We start from the raw sequence: 20,788 nt of genomic DNA, 5'->3' as shown, positions 1-20,788 counted from the left end.
CTTTGGGAAAAACAAAACAAGAAACTGGTGACTGTACTGTCTCCACGGAGCAGAAGTGGCTGGCAAGCAGGAAGGTGAAGGAGACCTTTGAGTTTTGTACAACATGCATGTATTGCCTAATTTAAATTTTTTGCATTTATTAACTTGTGAAAACAAAAAAAGAATATGCTTTCACCTCTACCTCTAAAGCCAAGTTCACAATAAAACACCCATAGGTTACATCTGTATTTCAACTGGGCCTTCCTTTACTCATTCAGTACGAACAGGAGCACTGTTTGACCACTGGAAAGTCAGATGACTGCAGCATCCTATGTACTTCGCTTCAGAATGTATCTGCACCCACATCTGAATACAGACACACCCAATGGTCTGGAGAGCATGAAAGTAGTCCATCAATTCCTGGTTTGGAACGAAGTAAAAACCTGTCAAAGTTTCCCACTCTGATCACTGCTCAGCTCATCTGACTCTACACCAACGAGGTATTTGGTGAAGGTTAGGAGAGCACCATGCAGCCTTACTGACTCAGTAAGGTGTTGGCTATTTGAGGTTTTGAATTTAGCATTATTTGGGGTCTAAATATGTAGTTCTCAAAACTTAATGTAAAAATCTTTCAGGATATTTGTTAAAAATGAAGATTCCTAGCTCTTCCCTCAGGGTTTCTGATTCAGAAAGGCCAGGGTGAAGCCCAGGAATCTGCATTTCTGCAAAAACCCAAAGGAGATCCTGTTGTAGGTGATCTAATGGCTCATACAGATGCCTCCTTGGTGACTACTTGGACTTTGCTTTCTTTCCTTTGAGTAAGGGGTAGGGGAAAGTTTGGCTTCTCTGCTGCTATTCTGTGGATGGATGGATGGATGGATGGATGGATGGATGGATGGATGGTCAAGGAAAACCTGAAAGACAATTTGAATACAGATAGAGACACACAGGGCATTCCAGGAAAGGGAAATAACATAATTAAAGGAAAGAAGATGGAAATAAGCAAACTATGCAAACTCTATTCAAGGGATGCCAGAAAAAGCCCATAAAAGGCTCCAGGTTTTGTTTTGGAAATGAGTTACAAGAGGTGTAATTAGGGTTTCACTGTGAAAGACTTTTTTTTTTTTTTTTTTTTTTTTTTTTGTCTTTTTGCCTTTTCAAGAGCCGCTCCTGCAGCTTATGGAGGTTCCCAGGCTAGGGGTCAAATCGGAGCTGTAGCCACCGGCCTACACCACAGCCACAGCAATGCCAGATCCGAGCCGCGTCTGGGACCTACGCCACAGCTCATGGCAACACTGGATCCTTAACTCACTGAGCAAGGCCAAGGACCGAACCCGCAACTTCATGGTTCCTAGTCGGATTAGTTAATCACTGCGCCATGACGGGAACTCCTCACTGTAAAAGACTTGAATGTAGAGCCAGAGTCTAGACCTCACCTAGAAGGCAGTATATGCTGTAAGTATTTTGAGAAAATAGGGCAATATTTTAGAAGACGGACCCAAGCATGAAGAAACTGAAGGCAGGAACTGATACTTCATGTGCTAAATACAAAGCACTGCAAACAGAGAGTCCAATGTGGGATATTCAAGAGAGAGGTGATGAAAAGATTTCCAGTTGGGAGATGGGGAGAATGATGGCGCCACCAATGGGGAACTCAAGGAGAGCTGGTGCAGAGGAGAGACTGAGCTTCAGTGAGGTTGAGTTTAAGGGAGTAAGAGGACAACTCTGCACAGCAATCTCCAGGGCCCAAAGGGAACACCAGACTGTGGAGGCAGCCACGGGGAAGGCCGCTTCGAAATGCGTTAGGGAAAGGGAGTGAGCCTCAGACCTATTACTGCTTAGTTTCTACTTCTATTTTAAAGCTACTTTTACTTTTAATGGGGGAGGGAGTGGTGAATGGGTAACTTTTTACCCTTTTCATCTCCTAGATCTATTTTTAATGTCTTATGAGATCACAACTATGTTTAAACTCTGCTTTAATTTCCTTTTTCTTTTGGTCTTTTTTAGGGCCACACCTGCAACACATGGAAGTTCCCAGGCTAGGGGTCGAATCAGAGCTGCAGCTGCCGGCCTTCAGCACAACCACAGCAACACCGGATCCGAGGCACGTCTACAACCTACATCACAGCTCATGGCAAGGCCAGATCCTTAACCCACTGAGCAAGGCCAGGGATCGAATCCACAACCTCATGGATACTAGTTGAGTTCATTACCGCTGAGTCACAACAAGAACTCCTGCTTTGATTTTATCAATAACTGCTCTCCCTCTTCTTACCATGCTAACTTCATCAATATGCTACCTTCTTGCTTACTTTCCTTTTTCGTCTGTTATTTTATTTTATTTTACATACACAGTTGGCAGATGAAGAAGAGTCAAGAAAAGCAAATACTAAGTAAACAACAATTATCCTTGTACTTGAACACTTATTACACATCAGCTATCTTGCTAAATGCTCTATGTGGATTATCTCATCTGGTCCTCATATCAATCCTTAGAGAGAGGTACCATTATTCCCACATTATAGATAAGGAAACAGAAGCTCAGACGGTGAAGCAAGGTCACGCAGCACACAAATAATGAAGCCTGGGTTTGAACCCTGAGGTCTAGCTTCAGAGTTCAGACACTTCATCAAAACTCAGTGTCCCTCATTGAGGAACCTAATCGTATCTCCCAACAGTCAAACTGGTTTACAGTCACACATAGTGGATGAGGTTAACCACCTGCAGAAGAAACTCAGAGACTGTCAATACATGAGTGACTACATGGGGCCACATAAAAGTCTAATCGATTTTGCACAGCAAAGGAAACCCAAAAGAAAACAAAAAGACAACTTACAGAATGGGAGAAAATAGTTTCAAATGATGCAACTGACAAGGGCTTAATCTCTAGAATATATAAACAACTTATACAACCCAACAGCAAAAAAACCAACCAATCAATGGAAAAATGGGCAAAAGACCTGAATAGACATTTCTCCAAAGAAGATATACAGATGGCCAACAAACACATGAAAAAATGCTCAACATCGCTGATTATAAGAGAAATGCAAATCAAAACTACCATGAGATATCACCTCACACCAGTCACAATAGCCATCATTAATAAATCCACAAATAACAAGTGCTGGAGGGGCCGTGGAGAAAAGGGAACCCTCCTGCACTGTTGGTGGGAATTTAACTGGTACAGCCATTATGGAGAACAGTTTGGAGATACCTTAGAAATCTATACATAGAACTTCCATATGACCCCGCAATCCCACTCTTGGGCATCTATCCGGACAAAACGCTACTTAAAAGAGACACGTGCACCCACATGTTCATTGCAGCACTATTCACAATAGCCAGGACATGGAAACAACCCAAATGTCCATCGACAGATGATTGGATTCGGAAGAGGTGGTATATATACATAATGGAATACTACTCAGCCATAAAAAAGAATGACATAATGCCATTTGCAGCAACATGGATGGAACTAGAGACTCTCATACTGAGTGAAATGAGCCAGAAAGACAAAGACAAATACCATATGATATCACTTATAACTGGAATCTAATATCCAGCACAAATGAACATCTCCTCAGAAAAGAAAAGCATGGACTTGGAGAAGAGACTTGTGGCTGCCTGATGGGAGGGGGAGGGAGTGGGAGGGATCGGGAGCTTGGGCTTATCAGACACAACTTAGAATAGATTTACAAGGAGATCCTGCTGAATAGCATTGAGAACTTTGTCTAGATACTCATGTTGCAACAGAAGAAAAATGTAATTGTAATGTATACATGTAAGGATAACCTGACCCCCTTCTATACAGTGGGAAAATTAAAAAAAATAATAATGAAAAATAAAAGTCTAATCGAGGTGACTTAGCTAAATTCAGAGGCAGCCATTTCATATCCATTTGGAGAAAGAACCTATTCACAGAGGAGGAATCATCAGCACAGTCTAGACAAAGAAACTCCCTAAGTATAAGAACGGGGCAGCTTTCAACCAACACCGTCCAGGAGAAAGAGAGAGAGATGAGGGTGATGGTGGCCACACCTTCTCAGGTCATTCCAGAGGCATCATCCGAGGCAGGGAGATATCGCCACCCTTCATTAGGGGCTACAGGAAATACAGGAAATAAATAGCCTTCAACTGTTATTACCTTAGGCTCTGAGCCCACTTCCTAACCACAATGTGGCTTCCCACGTGAACTTGGCAAGAGGGAGAAAGTGTGTTCACAGGGAGTTCCCGTTGTGGCTCAGCAGAAACGAATCTGACTACCATCCATGAGGATGCAGGTTCAATCCCTGGCCTTGCTCAGTGGGTTAAAGATCCGACACTGCAGCGAGCTGTGGTGTAGGTCGCAGACACAGCTCAGATCTGGTGTTGCTGTGACTGTGGCATAGGCTGGCAGCTACAGCTCTGATTGGATCCCTAGCCTGGGAACCTCCATATGCTTCGGGTGCGGCCCTAAAAAGACCAAAAAAAAAAAAAAAGAGAGCGAGAGAAAGAAAGAGTGTGTCCTGGACTTGTGTCTGCCTGTACTGGAGAACCACAGCTCACTGTAAACAAACACAGCCTGAATTTCTAGTTTATGCTTTGGTCTCCTGTGAGATGAGTGTGTATGTCCATTTCATGAGACTAATAAAATCGAGTGTCTGGATATGTGCACAGTATGTAATAACCACCCCAAAATCTCACTACTATCCCAGAGGGAGTTAACCTCTTCAACAGAAACAACCTCATATTTCTAATTAATCTTGTGTAAAGAAATACGCCTTTAAAAAGAAAAATAAAATTAGCCAGATGTTGGTAATTTGATGAAGATGGATGCATTAAAGTTCATTGTGCTTTTTTCTCTACTTTTCTGTATGTTTGAACTTGTCCATTATTGAAAGCATAGAGAGGGAAAAAAAAGAATGTCATTCCATTTCTCTCAGCTTTTCCAATATGCAAGATCTAACTAAAAAAAATAAATAAATAATCTTGGGAGTTCCCGTCGTGGCGCAGTGGTTAACGAATCCGACTAAGAACCATGAAGTTGCAGGTTTGATCCCTGCCCTTGCTCAGTGGGTTAACGATCCGGCGTTGCCGTGAGTTGTGGTGTAGGTTGCAGATGCGGCTCGGATCCCGCGTTGCTGTGGCTCTGGCGTAGGCCAGTGGCTACAGCTCTGATTCGACCCCTAGCCTGGGAACCTCCATATGCTGCAGGAGCGGCCCAAGAAATAGCTAAAAAAAAAAAAAAAAAAAAAAAAAAAAAAAAAATCTTAAGGACTTTCCAGATTTTTAAGGTTAACTAACACACACATATTCTGAAGAGTTGATCTCTTCAGATAAGGGAATCTCTGAGCTTGCTGTGTTCTAAAGAATCATTAAGAGTAAAAGGAAAAAAAAAAAAAAAAAAAGGAGTTCCCGTCATGGCTCAGTGGTTAATGAATCCAACTAGGAACCATGAAGGTTGCAGGTTCGATCCCTGGCCTCTCTCAGTGGGTTAAGGATCCAGCATTGCCATGAGCTGTGGTGTAGGTCACAGACACAGCTCGGATCCTGCATTGCTGTGGCTCTGGCATAGGCCAGCAGCTGCAGCTCCGATTCGACCCCAGCCTGGGAACCTCCATATGCCACAGGCGCAGCCCTAGAAAAGACAAAAAAACAAACCAACAACAACAACAAAAAAAAAAAAAACAGTAAGAGGACATCACAGAAAAAGAAAGACAAATCCCACATGATATCACTTATGTCTGGAATCTAATACACAGCACGAATGAACCTTTCCACAGAAAAGAAAATCATAGACTTGGAGAACAGACTTGTGGCTGCAAAGGGGGTGGGGGAGGAAGCAGGTGGACAGGGAACTTGGGGTTAACAGACGAAGACTATTGCCTTTGGAATGGATAGGCAATGAGATCCTGCTGTGTAGCACTGGGAACTATATCTAGTCACTTATGATGGAGCATGATAATGTGAGAAAAAAGATTGTATACTTGTATGTGTAACTGGGTCACCACGCTTACAGTAGAAAATTGACAGAACACTATAAACCAGCTATAGTGAAAAAAATAAAAATCATTATATAAAGAAAAAAGAGTAAGGGAACACTATTCAGTCAGTGCCAAGTATAAAGCTATCACGGGCCTGCTTCAGGCTGACAAGTGAACATGCTTATTCAATGTACCTTGAACACGGGCAGCTTCTGCCTCTGCTGCTCTATAGAAAGGGCAGCATAAGGATTGTAAACAACAGTTGTTGCAGAGTTTTCAGCTAGACTCTGTCTCTCTTCAGAGATGCTGACACCCGGTCCCTCTGTACCTGAAACAGAAATTTCTTTTTTCAGATTCTCTGATATAACAAATAGGAAAATGTACAAAAGCTACAGATTCAGAGATGAAGATATAACAGAAGCAATGCATTTTATCACAAACACTAAGGGGTATTAAACTGTCACGTCAGGAAAGCATCTAGAAAAGTACCTCTGAGAATCCAGAAAATCCTCAGTGCAGTGTCAACCACGGAGACGGCAGTGCCACTGGGCCCTAAACTGGACACTCACACCCGTACATTACAGAGGACAATGTACTGAGTTCTGGCCACCATGCTGGTATTATTACCAAATTCTTAATAAAAGTGGTGGAAACCCAGTGGGAATCATTTCATTGAAGTGAGCAATGAATCCCACTACGATAGGATGGCCGACAGGAAGGCTCAGGGCCGACAGGAACCAGGAAATCAAATGCTGCCTGGCCTTTCTTCTTCTCTCTCTTCCCCTCTCAACAAGCTCCTTTCACTCCCTTAGGATGGCTTCGCTACAGGAGCTGCTGCCAGGGCAAAAGCTCTGGCTCGCAGTTCCTCCACCAATCACTCATTTACTCACCCGGCAAGGATGGACATGCAAGAGATACAGCAGTGAACAATACAGATGCAGGCCCTACACCCGTGCAGCTTGTTTCTTTTATTCTTCCTCCCAAAAGAACATAACTTAGAGCATGAAGTGGTAATGGAGAAAATTAAAGTCCCAGTGAGGGGGCCCGGGAGTCCCGGTGTGTGTGGTCCAAGTGAAAGGTGGGGACGGCTCTTCTCCCAGCTTAGGGCCAATGCCCAGCTGATCCAGTCCGCCACAGCCCTGGAGCAGGGTGGAAAAAAATGGCCACCCCTGTCTGAATCACCGAAGTGGTGTGGCTGGGTGAGAAGTGCTGGTCTAAGAAGCGACTATGCTGAGCAGATTAAACACCAGATACCCATGTGGCTTCTTGGTAAGAACAAGGACAGACGAGGGCTGAGGATGGTGAAGAATAGGGCAGTCAGAGTCCACCAGGAAAAGCTGTTCAAGGTACTATGAATTTTGAGCCTGAAAAGGAAAATGCCTTAGGAGAAATATGGGTTCTAGTTTTGTGATCAGCCTCTGTAACTTTTCACGCCAAATTGTCTATGTAGCTCAACACAGAGCTCAGATTAATAATTATATGCTTGCTACAGGGTTCAGAATTCAACTCCACAGAAGGAAGATACCTCTAACAGAGCTGTTCAGCAGAGGGATATGCTGCCTTTGTGAATCAATAGAAAGCCTCGCTAGAAGACCACAGCCCTCTGTTAGGGGTGCTAGGGAGGTAATTACCCAATACTGTCATCGCCCAGGTTTTCGGAACTCAGAATCTGTGATGCTCTATGAACACAGAAACTTCGCAATAAGAATATTTAGCCCAGTGATTTATTCTTACATTTTTGAGGGGTCCCAGATCCCTCCAACAATCTAATAAGGCTACGAACTCCATCTCCTAAAAAATCCACCAGAAGGTAACGTATCAGACCACAAAATGCTGGCGGCCCACAGACCCCCCCCAGAGCTAAATTTAGAATCACTGCCATAGATCTCTGATCCTTTCTCCATTCGTTTCTAGGAACACAGCTGTGTTCCAAAAGTCTAAGATTGCCAAAAAAATCAGGTAAGTGGGGCACTGCTGTATTGTTTTTGCCAAAATGTTGACCTTCCTCTCAACAAGATAAAAGAACAGGACCTGGAATAAAGCCTGTGCTCAGATGGAAGTTTCATGTCTTATTAACTCTTTGTAATCTTCACTGAAGAAAACTATAGCTATTTTTGCCCTAAACTCCATCCTTTTCAAAACATTTTAAGCCTTTACAATGTGTCTAGAATATTCTAACATTGCGCCTGCAAGGTCTCTTGCTCATTCGCACACCAAGGTTTAATCCACCCAGGTGTCTCCCTAAGCGCCCCAGCCCTCCCATCTCTAACCTACAGCCAAGTCCACCTCAGGACATTACGAGAGCGTTTACAAGAACAGCTGCTCCCAAAAGCCTCCATTCAGCCAAACCAGGCCTGCTGCCCCACTAGAGAGACACCCCACAGCCCTTCCGGCTGCCTATGGTTTGCTTTTCCCTTGGGAACATTCTCAGTGCTCAAGGGAGTAACAAGCTTGTAATTCTTGCAAATCACAAAGACCTTCCTTTCTCCATCGATAAAACAGAACTGAGAACAGCCTTCCCGCTCCCCACCCCCAAAGCTGGCATTCTCTCTAAGCCAGTTTTTCAGTTTTGGCTTATGAAATTCATGTAGTGGGTCAAGACTAGCACTGTTCTTTTTTTTTGGCTTTTGAGGGCCACACCTGCGGCATGTGGAGGTTCCCAGGCCAGGGACTGAACTGGAGCTGTAGCCACTAGCCTACACCACAGCCACAGTAAAGCTGGATCCAATTCACATCTGTGACCTATACCACAGCTCATGGCAACAGCAGATCCTTAACCCACTGAGTGAGGCAAGGAATCAAATTTGCATCCTCATGGACACCAGTCAGGTTCTTAACCCACTGAACCACAACAGGAACTCCAGTAAGTCAAAAGTCTTCTAAGCTATTGCTATAAAGTATCTGCCAGGCATGTGGCCAAATATAAATCTATCACTAAATACTTGTTGCAAGAATGAAGGAAAATGCCCAGGCCCTTCTGATCCACTTGTACTAGCAAATCAGGTCAAAGTTTTTCTACAAAAACCTCAGGCAGCTCATACAAAGATCTTCAGGCAGAGATCACAAACTGGTATCAAGATTACAAACTAGTGGAGTTTCGTCATGGTTCAGTGGTTAACAAATCCAACTAGGAACCATGAGGTTGCGGGTTCGATCCCTGGCCTTGATCAGTGGGTTAAGGATCCGGCACTGCCATGAGCTGTGGTGTAGGTTGCACAGGCAGCTCGGATCCCGAGTTGCTTCGGCTGTGGTGTAGGCCAGCAGCAACAGCTCCAATCAGACCCCTAGCCTGGACTTCTATATGCTGAGGGTGCGGCCCTAGAAAAGACAAAAAGACAAAAAAAAAAAAAAAAAAACATTATAAACTAGTTACTCTAGGTCCCCAAACACACCATCATTACAATGTCTGAAACAGTTCGTTAAAAACATGTAAAAAGTTCCCATTCTAATCTGGATACTGGGTTTAAAAAAAAAAAATCTGAGCCCCCATAACAACAATTAAATGGGACCAAGGAGAGCTTCCTGTTTGGATAGCCTACGCACACCCCAGCGCGAGTCACACAGTACACATCCATCAGCACATGCACACTCCATTCTGCCACCACTCTCACCAGTCCATGTTACTTCCACCCGGTAGCTTCCCTTAAACTGTCTGCAAAGCCCCTGTAGCCACCTGAGCTTGTGGCTCCCAGCCTATGGCATATGTTCCTCTAGCCTCACATCCCGGCCTCAATCACTTCCCTGACTTCCAGTGTGTATTTCCCATATCCTAGTTTCATACCTTCAGCTTCAGTTTCCTCATCTGTAAAACGAGAGCCATACCTCCGTCACAGAGTTATGGTGACTGCTTAGTAAGATGACATCCGTGAAAGTGACTAGTACAGTGTAAGGGCCCAGTAAGTGTGCACTAAATCCATTCCCATCTCGGGTAATGACAACACAGTTTACTTAGACCAGTGGTTCCCAAACTTTGATGAATGCTTGAATCACCTGGGGATCTTTAAAAAATACGATGCCGAGTTCCTAGCCCCTCCTGACTTCTGTGATTTATTGCCATGGAGTATGACTGAACAGCAGGAGTTTGAACAGCTTCCCAAATGATTCAATTATACGGCAAAATTTGAGAACCACTTACCTAGTCGCCAAACCCAGAAATGTGAGTCATTACTGACATTACCTTCCTCTACCTCTGCCTCTCACATGCCTCTCCAATAAGGTCCTTCCCAGACTTGCCAGAATTGAGGCTTTCAATATTTCCCACCGACTTTAGTAGCTCTTTCTCTTAAGGGTGTCCCTGACCCTAACTTCCTCCCCCAACCATTCTGCACGCCACTGCTGGAGTTATCTTCTGAAAATAAACCCCATCTTGGCATCCCCTGCTTAAATGCAATGAAATCCAAATTCTTTAACTTGCACAGAGACGTCTCACAATGAGGCCCCTACCTGTCTTGCTAGCTTTCGTTCCTGCCACACCCCAAAATATACCCTAACACTAAACACCACCACGCTACTCAATCATGTTGGTGTTTTGGACATCACTGAGGGGCCATCCCACTCTGCCATTGTTCATGCTACAGCCTTTGCCTAGCCCTCCATTCTCCCACTTCACAGGGGAACAAAGCCATTATCTGTGCTTCAACAATGACCTCAAAAATATCACTATCTTGATGGGGTATTTCTTACCAACACATTCAGCCTTTCCCTCTCTTCTATACTTCCATGTAATTAATAGTTAATATGCACGGAGTGCTGAGAGCTTGACATATATTCTCATTTAACCCTCAAAACAAACACTTGGGTAGGTGTTATGTCCAATGTGCAGATGGGGAAACTGATTTTTCCCAAATCACTAAGTTAGTAAGTGGTGGTCAGGATAGTCCCGACAGTAGGATCCTAGCAGCGCCCATCTTCCTTACCACCATCTCTTCTGCCTCATTTTAAAATCTCTTCAAAAGCATACCCAACTTTATAACTGAGAGAGAATATAAATCTTGAGAGCAGAGCAGAGTCCTGGTCATCCACATCTGTCTCTTGACAGCAAAGTTAGGTGTAGAACTTCAACAAATGAACTAAATGAGGGGACAGAACTCTTAATCTCAGTTCTTTAACCAAAAGAGTATCCTGGTCTATTTTCAATACATCATTTGGGCCTTTATTGTACTTAACACTTTGACCTCTTATTAAAGACCTGAAGAGATAAAATTGAGAGTATCTTACTATCTAATGGGACCTTAGTTTTGGCTGCAAATAAAACTCAGGACAGGTAATTGGCTGATGACTTGAAATGCTGAATCGTAAAATTGTGGTTCAGTGACAAACTACAGATTACAAAAAGAATTAACACATCCCTTGCTTGGGTTTATCTTTGGCATCAGCTACATGCACGGTCAGAATTTTAGGGAGCCGCTCTAAAACCGCTCAAAAGCTTCCCTTATATTACCTTCTCTGTCTTATTTCATTTTTGCTGCAATATACTTTGCAGATCCAGACTGGCGAGGTGTTAAGTGGTAGGAAAAAAAAAACTGGTAACTGTTAAGAAACTTTTCTTCACAAGTATCTGATGGAAGGGGATGTAGGATCTGGCGTGTAAATATTCAGTAAAATCCTGATTAATGAGTAAATTCAAACAAAACAAGCAAAGCATCTTGTGGCTGAAATTGGTGTTAGCTTGCAAGAAGGGACGTGGGTGGCAGCCAATATGAAGGAGGGTATTCACTTCTGCCAGACACAGGGAGTGGTCAAGAATTACTCTAAAACAGAGTACTTTCCCTTTCAATGAACACTTTCTCTACATCAAACAACGCGTCGTGCTCGTTATCCCAGCCCACAAGTTAGTTGCTACTAGCCTGCCCATTTCACCGGTGAGGAGGCTAAGGTTAAGAAGCGCTAAACGACTTGCCCAAAGGTACTCTGCTACCCACAGCAAAGCTGAGAATTAGAACCAGGCAGTCTGATTTCATCACCTGAACTCCTAAACCCTGAGCAGCACTGCCTGTCCCACCCCAGCGTAGCCCCAGGGCGGTAACAGGACACGCGTGGGCGCTTTAGCGTTTCCCCATCTCACAAGTTGGGCAAGACAGGCATTAGGAGTGAGAAAAAGGAGGCCCAGGGAGGCCGAGAGACAGGAATGAGGTCACACAGAGGGTTCCTGCCCAAATTGGGCGCGTATCCTTGAACCCTCCCCGCCAACTCCGACCACTGTGGGCGCCTAAGCCACCTGGCCCACCAGCGCCGAGACGGCGGTGGCAAACCGCCACGTCGCCGAGGTCAGGCCTGCAAGCAAGTCCGCAGACCCCAGGACGCCAGCCGAGGGGCCAGGTCCAAATTCAGGCCTCCACATCTGCCCAGCGTTCAGTCAAGGGCCTTACCGGGTCGCCAGAACTTCACCGGTCCCACGGGCGCAGCCATGCTGGGGTGAAAGTTCACGAAGAAGGCTCCACCCCTCAGTCCCGCGCGAGCTCCGGAGGGGCCGGGGGGCGTGGCCCGCGAGGAGCCCGGGCCCGGGAGGTTCCGCGGTGTTACGGCCACGCCCCCCGTGACCACCGCCCCCTCCGAGTCACGTGACCTACGCTCCAGCACCGCCCCGAGCCCATGTGACCCGCCCCGCGGTATTAGGAAAAAGGGCGCGTTTCTCCGCCTCTTAAGCGTGGCGGGGCTGGGTCCTAAGTAGCATTTCTAGGGGTGTTGCATGGCCTTCTTGGAGGTAGCATACCGCCTGAGGGCGAGCTTTGGGAAGGGACTCTGGGCAGGAGAATTTCCCCCCGTAGCAGCAGACGATGGGCAAAGGAGCAGTGCGTCCCAAATTAAAGTTACAAGCTGTCAGAGTTGTACTGTTTCTTTTGGTCTACTCCAGATTTTCAAGTTAGAAAGTAATAATAGTAACTACCTCATGAGTTTGCTGGTTCAGAAAATATTGGGCGCCTGCTGTGCGCCCAGGTAATGCAGTTTCAGTCTCTTCTTTCACCGAGATTCTGCGGCGGGCGAGGGAGTGGGGTATAGCGGGAATGATAGTAAACGAATAAATGCTCGATGAACAGTAGTTTTTATTATCAGTAATTTGAACAGTGGCAACTGGAAGTCTTCAGAGGCCTTGATTGTAATGCTGAAGAGGGGGATGGGTTGAAATAAGAGAATTAGAATTGGGTAGATCGGTTAAGCTAGGGCACTAGCCTGGTATTTCCTCCAATTTTACTCTTTACGATTAAATGCTTGTTAAAAAAAATAGAGATTGTAAACCCCAATTCAAAGTCAGAATCTACAGGGATATGGTCTGGGAACCTGCATTTCAATAAGCTGCACAGATGAGTCCGGCAAACAGCTGGGAAAGATTCTACCAGTCCGAAAGAGAGCTAATAAGCTCAAATAGAAGAAAGGTTTAACAAGTAGGCAACTAATCAGTAAGAAGTGAGAGGCTTCCGAATCTATACATATTAGAGCTGTGAAGAAAATTCTGCATTCTTTGAGAGAAATGGCATACTCATGGAAAGTTCAAAGGAATTGGAGACAAATAGACATGATTTGGGTTTGTTTGTTTGTTTGTTTTTGTGGGCGGTTTTTTTGCTTTTTAGGGCCTCACCCGCAGCATATAAGTTCACAGGCTAGGGGTCCAATTGCAACTACAGCTGTTGGCCTATGCCACAGCCACAGCAATGCCAGATCCGAGCCACATCTGCAGACTGCGCCACGGTTCAATGCCAGATCCTTAACCCACTGAGGGAGGCCAGGGATCAAACCCACATCATCATGGATATGAGTCTGGCTCATTATCACTGAGCCACGGTAGGAACTCCCTGATTTGGAACCCTAACTTTGCCATTTCCTAGCTCCTAGTTGTCATCTAATCTTAGTTGTAAAATGAGGTTTAAAAAGTTTGTATTGAGATAATATATAAAGTGCTAACAGTGTAAGACATAGGCATTCAGTCAATATCATCTCTCAACTCAAATGGGGCAAATCCCGGGGGGGGGGGCAGTTAGGAGTCAGAGTTTACATGTGTACACTTATTTTCCAAATATCTGCTTTGATTTATTTCCATAATAATGAAAATATTTCCGTGTATGATCATCTCTGCCTAGAACTCTCCATCCATCTTTTTTTTTTTTTTTCTGTCTTTTTGCCATTTCTTGGGCCCTTCCCACGGCATATGGAGGTTCCCAGGCTAGGGGTCGAATCAGAGCTGTAGCCGCCAGCCTATGCCAGAGCCACAGCAACGCGGGATCCAAGCCGCATCTGCAGCCTACACCACAGCTCGAGGCAACACCGCATCATCAACCCACTGAGCAAGGCCAGGGATCGAACCCGCAACCTCATGGTTCCTAGTCGGATTCGTTAACCACTGAGCCACCACGGGAACTCCTCAATTTTCTGCTGTACAGCATGGCGACCCAGTTACGCATATATGTATAGATTCTTTTTTCTCACATTATCATGCTCCATCATAAGTGACTAGACATAGTTACCAGTGCTGCACAGCAGTCAATGAGCAAATTTAGTGTCAGAACTGAAACTAGAATTCAGGCTTTCTAATTCCCAGGTCAGTGGTTTTCAACCACATGGACCATCTAAACCCATTAGAGCTCAGCTTAGGTGAGAATTAGTTCATCTGCCTCAAAACCTTCTTGGGGCCCCATTGTCTCTAATGGGTTGTTCTATTTTCAAAGAGTTCTATTAGAGAAAACACCTAAGTAATAACCTAGATATTGGTTTTATTGCCACAAACGAGGGGTAGTCTCAATGGCTATCTTTCCTAATTAACTATTTTCAGAAAGAATGGCCTAAAATAACTACTCTAAAAAGTAAAACCTTTTTTTTTTTTTGGCCTTGAGAGATTCCTGGGCCAGGGATCAAACCCTCATCACAGCAGCGACCTGAGCCACTGCAGTGACAATGCTGGATACTTAGGCCCCTGTGCCACAAGAGAACTCCCCAAAACCAGTATTTCTTGAGACGGCATTCAGAACTTATTTAGTTTATTGCCAACAATTCCATGAAAGTTTTATCATTTTGATACTTAGATGTACATTTTTCAACTTCCAAATGACAATAGATTTTTCCACAAAGATATTCCTTAAAATGTTCCATAGATACATATAGAAGTTTTTCTCTCTCTGGTGGTTAACTGGTACTTCCTGCTTTGAAGTATTTCCAGTCCAACCATCTTGGCTATTTTAGAAGGCATAGGCTTTAGGAGTTTTCATTTTTGTATCAGTGAAGTCATTTGTTATTTTTAAATTTTTTTTTGGTTTTTAAGGACCACACCTGCGGCATATAGGAGTTCCCAGGCTAGGGGCCAAATCAGAGCTGCAGCTGCTGGCCTATGCCACAGCCACTGTAATGCCAGATCTGAGCTGTGTCTGTGACCTATGCCACAGCTCACAGCAACGACAGATCCTTAACCCACTGAGCAAGGCCAGGGATCGAACCCACATTCTCATGGATACTAGTCAGGTTCTTAACCTGCTGAGCCATAGTGGGAACTCCCAAGGCTTTTATGAATAAGTAATAGAGAACCCAACACATTCCCTCTTTAGCAAAAATGGCTCATGTAATCTAAAAAGTCCAAGAAGAGTTCTAATTTGAGACAAAGCTGCAGACACATAGGACATAATCAGGGCTTGATTCAGACCATAACATTCTGCCTTCTGCTGACCCAGTTGTCACATGGTAACGTCAGCTCAGCCACCACGTCTTCTCAGCATCAAGCCTCTTTCCAAAAATTCCTAGCAAGAGTATCTGGCTGGCCACATGTCCATCTCTGAATTAATCACTAGGGCCAGGAATTATGGCACACTGACTGGCTTAAACCTGGGTCATGGACTCCACCCCAAGTTAGGTGTGGTCAGCCTCACCAGAACCACCTGACCTGAGAGAAACAGAATGATTCCTCAGAGGGGTTTCTGAGTGAGGTTATCAGAGGTGGAATGAATGAAGCAAAAATGATAAGATAGGAGTTCCCGTTGTGGCTCAGTGGTTAACGAATCTGACTAGGAACCATGAGGTTGCGGGTTCCATCCCTGCCCTTGCTCAGTGGGTTAGGGATCCAGCGTTGCTGTGAGCTGTGGTATAGGTTGCAGACGTGGCTTGGATCCCATGTTGCTGTGTCTGTGGAGGAGGCCGGCAGCAACAGCTCTGATTAGACCCCTAGCCTGGGAATCTCCATGTGCCACTGAAGCGGCCCTAGAAAAGGCAAAAAAAAAAAAATAATAATAATAATAAGATAGCCATGACATGACTCAGGTATTCATGTGCTAGAACTCTGGGCTTCTTAAGAAGAATCTTAATTGCCCTTGGGTCTCCTCCATGAAGCCAGATCAGAGAGAGCTATCCCCACAACCTGAAAAGAGGTAGTCCTTTGCAGAATTGCCTTTCCTTAATTGTACTGCAGTGGGATTTTCCACTGAGTCTAAGGTGTAGCCCTCTGCAACTTGTAACGTACATAAACCTGTCTGGTTTGTTCAGCTGCATACAGATGATCAGGGTTACACGGGTATCAGCATAAGCAAAAGTGTTTACTTGCTCCAAGGATTTGGGTACAGAGATGTGGAGAGGTCCACTAGGAAGAACTCAGCTAGCTTCCAGGGGTCTATCACGGCAGCCTGGGTATCTAAGGACTGGACCAGCTCGGGGGAGGGCCGCCTTAGGTCAGCTGGGTGCTTTCTAGATAGAATGACTGTATGCTTTATTGTTCCAACTGGGACACTTCAGAGCATGAAAGGGGGGAGTACACTGGCATAAACCGGACCTCTGCCAGGCAAACTGGGGTCTATTTCCAGGTGTGTGGCACCAGTGAGCCTTGAGAAACCACGCTTATATGAACATATTCATTGTAAGGTACATATTCCAGGCTTATGGAACACATCTGAATACCTCCAACTCATTTACAGCTTTAGACAACTGCCCTTGGGGAGTCCAGGGTCTGGGCACACGCCAGAACATCTGTCATTGTATTTGTTTACTTATTTATGTACTTATATTGTTTGGCAGCTCCCAAAGCATATGGAAGTCCCAGGGCCAGGGATCGAATCTGAGCCGCAGCTGTGACCTAAGCCACAGCTGCAGCAAAGCTGGATCCCTAACCCACTGCACCACCTTGGGACCTCCTGTCATTTTGTCTATTACCAGAACACGTCATAGTATCGCTTCTATAAGAGGATCCTTGCGAGAAATTCTTACCTGAGCTTAGTACCAAGAATTGTTCTTTTTATACCTGGACTTGCTTTAATCTTATGGATATTAGAATGGTGGATCTGACCAAATTTTTTTTTTGGTTTTTTGGTGGGTTTTTTTTTTTTTTTTTTTTCTTGCTTTTTAGGGCCCAGCCCGTGGCATATGGAGGTTCCCGGGCTAGGGATCTAATCAGAGCTACAGCTGCTGGCCTACACCACAGCCACAGTAACGCAGGATCCGAGCCGCATCTGTGACCCACACCACAGCTCACGACACCAGATTCTTAACCCACTGAGTGAGGCCAGAGACCGAACCCTTAATCTCATGGTTCCCAGTCAGATTCTTTTCTGCTGTGCCACAGTGGGAACTCCCTGACCAGGTTTTTCTTTCTGCCTTGGCTATTGAGAAGCTTAAAGTGTGTGGCCTGCCCGAAGTAAGCGTGCTGGTCACGGTGGCATGCAGAGAGCCTCCCTCCCGACTCCTCTTTGTATCCCCACCCTCAGGTTTCTTTCATGTAACTTTTCACTTCAGTGACCTTACATCTTAGGTTTTCTTGTTAGTGGCTCTACGTTTCCCACGTAAAGATCAATATTCCCCGACCCAACTGCCTGCAGACATGGGGTGGCCATCTCTTCAGGTGACCCCTTCAGTTTTTTCAGACAATGTCGACCCTACCATTTAATGGGGTTGATCTGGAAATTGTATGGCTACTTCAAACAAATCATCAGGGAGGAAATGGGATGGCCGTGTCTGGACACTGACTAGTTGATGATATTAAAAGGCGTTTTTATCAAAGTTGTCTAGGTATGGTCAAGATATTATAGTTACGTTTTTAATCTTTTAGTATATGTGTGTGTGTGTGTGTGTGTGTGTGTGTGTGTGTATAGAGAGAGAAATATTTATAGCCAGCCTGTAATGACCAAGTCTGACATTAAACAGATAAGGAAATAGAATGCTCTCCCAGGGAAGGGTAACACATATTTGAACCAAATACTCTGGAATAGTCACTCTCCCCTTCCCTGGAAGTGGGGCCAATACATTAACATTTTATTTTATTTTATTTTATTGATTTTTATGGCCACACCCGTGGCATATGGAGGTTCCCAGGCTAGGGGGCGAATCAGAGCTGCAGCTGCCGCCCTACCCCAGAACCACAGCAACACCAGATCCGAGGCGTGTCTTCGATCTACACCACAGCTCACGTCAGCGCAGGATCCTTAACCCACTGAGCAAGGCCAGGGATCGAACCCACAACCTCATGGGTCCTAGTCGGTTTTGTTTCTGCTGCAACACAACAGGAACTCTGCTAAGTCAGCATTTTAAACAAAGACCCCGGCTGACTACTGCAGGTGGTCCTCGGGACTCACCTTGAGAAACTCTGCCCTGTAATGACATTCTTTCCACACTCAGGCACCAGAAAAGTTTTGCTTATGCCGAGAGCCCAAGCCATTTTCTTAGGATTCCATATACGTCTTGTTCTTACTACTAATTACTGGCAACACGTTCAGGGAATAATGGTTTTGCGTCTTATTTCACAAAAAGAGGACTCTGTAGTTGAGTAAGTTTGTGATAGGCCATATACCTGCCCCCTCTGAGAGAGTTACGGTGATAATCACTTCATTCAAAAGTCTGAGCAGTCTTGCAATAAAGAATCCTGTTCAGGAGTTCCCGTTGTGGCTCAGTGGTTAACGAATCCGACTAGAAACCATGAAGTTGTGGGTTCGGTCCCTGGCCTTGCTCAGTGGGTTAAGGATCCGGCTTTGCCGTGAGCTGTGGTGCAGGCCACAGATGAGGCTCGGATCCAGTGTTGCTGTGGCCCTGGTGTAGGCCAGGGGCTATCTCTCCAATTAGACCCCTAGCCTGGGAACCGCCATATGGCACAGGAGCGGCCCTAGGAAAGGCAAAAAAGACAAAAAGACAAAAAAAAAAAAAAAAAAAAGAAGAATCCTATTCAAATTTATTGATCCATCATGTCCCAGGCTGAACACAGAAGCTTTTTTATGAATGCCTATTAATAACTCCATGGAAAGCATTGAGTTGAAATTTCTAATGTCCCTGCATTTGTTGATGAGCCTAAGTCTTAATGCTTTCAATTCACCATTGCATTAACCACCATTTCTCAGGGCATACCCTGTGATGCCTCCATACACCCTGTGGAAAAATAGTTTATCACAGAGTACTTAACTTAGAATCTGAAAATCAGTGTTTAAATGCTTCTGTCACCATTTACCGATCACGTGACCTTGAATATGCTACTTAAACTGAGCTTCAGTTTCTTCACGTGCAAACTGGGACCAACAGCGGTCTAATCACTGCACCGAGGTAAGGGTCACAGGTAGCACGTGGGAAATTATCTAAATCTGTAAATAGTTTCAAATAACATGTTTATTCGAGGCTTGGCCCAGAGTTATTTACAACCAGAGAGGAGCCGGTTGTCTGGTCTGCTTCCTAGCCCGAATCATGGCACTAAGCCAGCAAATAACCTGGTAAGTAAGGACCGTATGGGAGTCCTGGGGCACACATGGAATCCGGAGGCGTGCTCGGGATCCGGATGCATCAGCACGTGTCTAGGGGGCAGGCAAACCCCTCCCCCATCGCATATCTCTTTTGCTCCGGTCAAATTAGGACAAGGAGGGAGCCATCACCAAACTCTCTTCCTTTTGTCTGTCCCCACGAAGGAGACTAGACCTAAACAGGATTCCACAGGCATTCCAATCCTGATTAGCAGGGTGTAGAAACCAGTTGCATTGCCTGCCACGGGACTAGGCATCTGGGATAATTGTCAGTGCCCTCTTTTGCCCCTACTCCAAGAAAACAGATTGCTAAATCATTGTCAATACACCCATCTGATGAAATTAGGCCCATGGGGCCACTAGGGTTAATAGGGTGAATCCAGGAATGCACACGGAGGCCTTCGTTGGCAGAGAAGCACAGAACCCAGGTCTCTGTCTAAACAGCTCAAGCTTTTTCTTTGAAAAAGACAGGCTAGAGAAAAGACCTGCCATTTCTGGGAAGGTTCCTTATTCAAATTAGAGCTAGTGGAGCTCCTGCTGCAATGCAGTGGGCGAAGAATCCAACAGCAACAGGTAGCGTACCTGAGGATCTAGCATTGCTGCAGCTGTGACATAGGTTGCAGCTACAGCTCAGATTCATTCCCTGGGCAGGGAACTTCCATACACTGTGAGTGTGGCCATAAAAAATTTAAAAAACAAAACCAAAAACTATAGAGCTAGTGACATCAATATTTACATTGCTAAGGAAAGTAGGACTCTGACACTTGCTCCGTGTCACTTTTTTTTATGTTACCTTCTAAGTGGATATTTATCTTTTATAATTTGGATTCTCTACTCCTCCATCCCAACACTGTTTAAAAAAAAAAAAAAAAAAACTGCATAAATAGGTATTAGGTGCATTTACTTGTGACACTCTTAGAGTTAAACAGAAAAGTGCCAGGAGTTCCCGTTGTGGCTCAGTGGACATGAATCCAATTAGTATCCATGGGAACTCGGGTTCGATCCCAGGCCTCACTCAGGTGGGTTAAGGATCTGGTGTTGCTGAGCTGTGGTGTAGGTCACAGACATGGTTTGGATCCTACATTGCTGTGGCTGTGGTGTAGGCAGGCAGTTGTAGCTCCAGTTCGACCCTTAGCCTGGGAACTTCCATATGCCTCAGGTGCAGCC

The 20,788-nt window shown here is 45.0% G+C and overlaps 1 protein-coding gene across 5 annotated transcripts in view; it reads right to left on the bottom strand.

The window, feature by feature from the left end:
- Positions 1-12,440, bottom strand: part of DHX35 (DEAH-box helicase 35) — a 190,276-nt gene extending 177,836 nt beyond the window's left edge. For 4 of the 5 annotated variants that reach the window (XR_002340162.1, XR_002340163.1, XR_002340164.1 and 1 more), the window contains exons 1-2: positions 12,311-12,440; positions 6,137-6,270 (exon numbers count right to left, since the gene is read on the bottom strand). Coding sequence is in view for 2 of the 5 variants with exons in the window: in XM_005672936.3 (XP_005672993.2) it covers positions 6,137-6,270; positions 12,311-12,350 (174 nt within the window). In the remaining 3 variants the exon portion in view is untranslated. The remainder of the gene's footprint in view (positions 1-6,136; positions 6,271-12,310) is intronic. The other variant, XM_001929022.6, reaches the window with a different exon arrangement.

This window comes from Sus scrofa, chromosome 17, assembly GCF_000003025.6.
Source record: "Sus scrofa isolate TJ Tabasco breed Duroc chromosome 17, Sscrofa11.1, whole genome shotgun sequence".
NCBI classification, from domain to species: domain Eukaryota; kingdom Metazoa; phylum Chordata; class Mammalia; order Artiodactyla; family Suidae; genus Sus; species Sus scrofa.
This window is presented reverse-complemented; position numbering and strand designations above follow the sequence as displayed.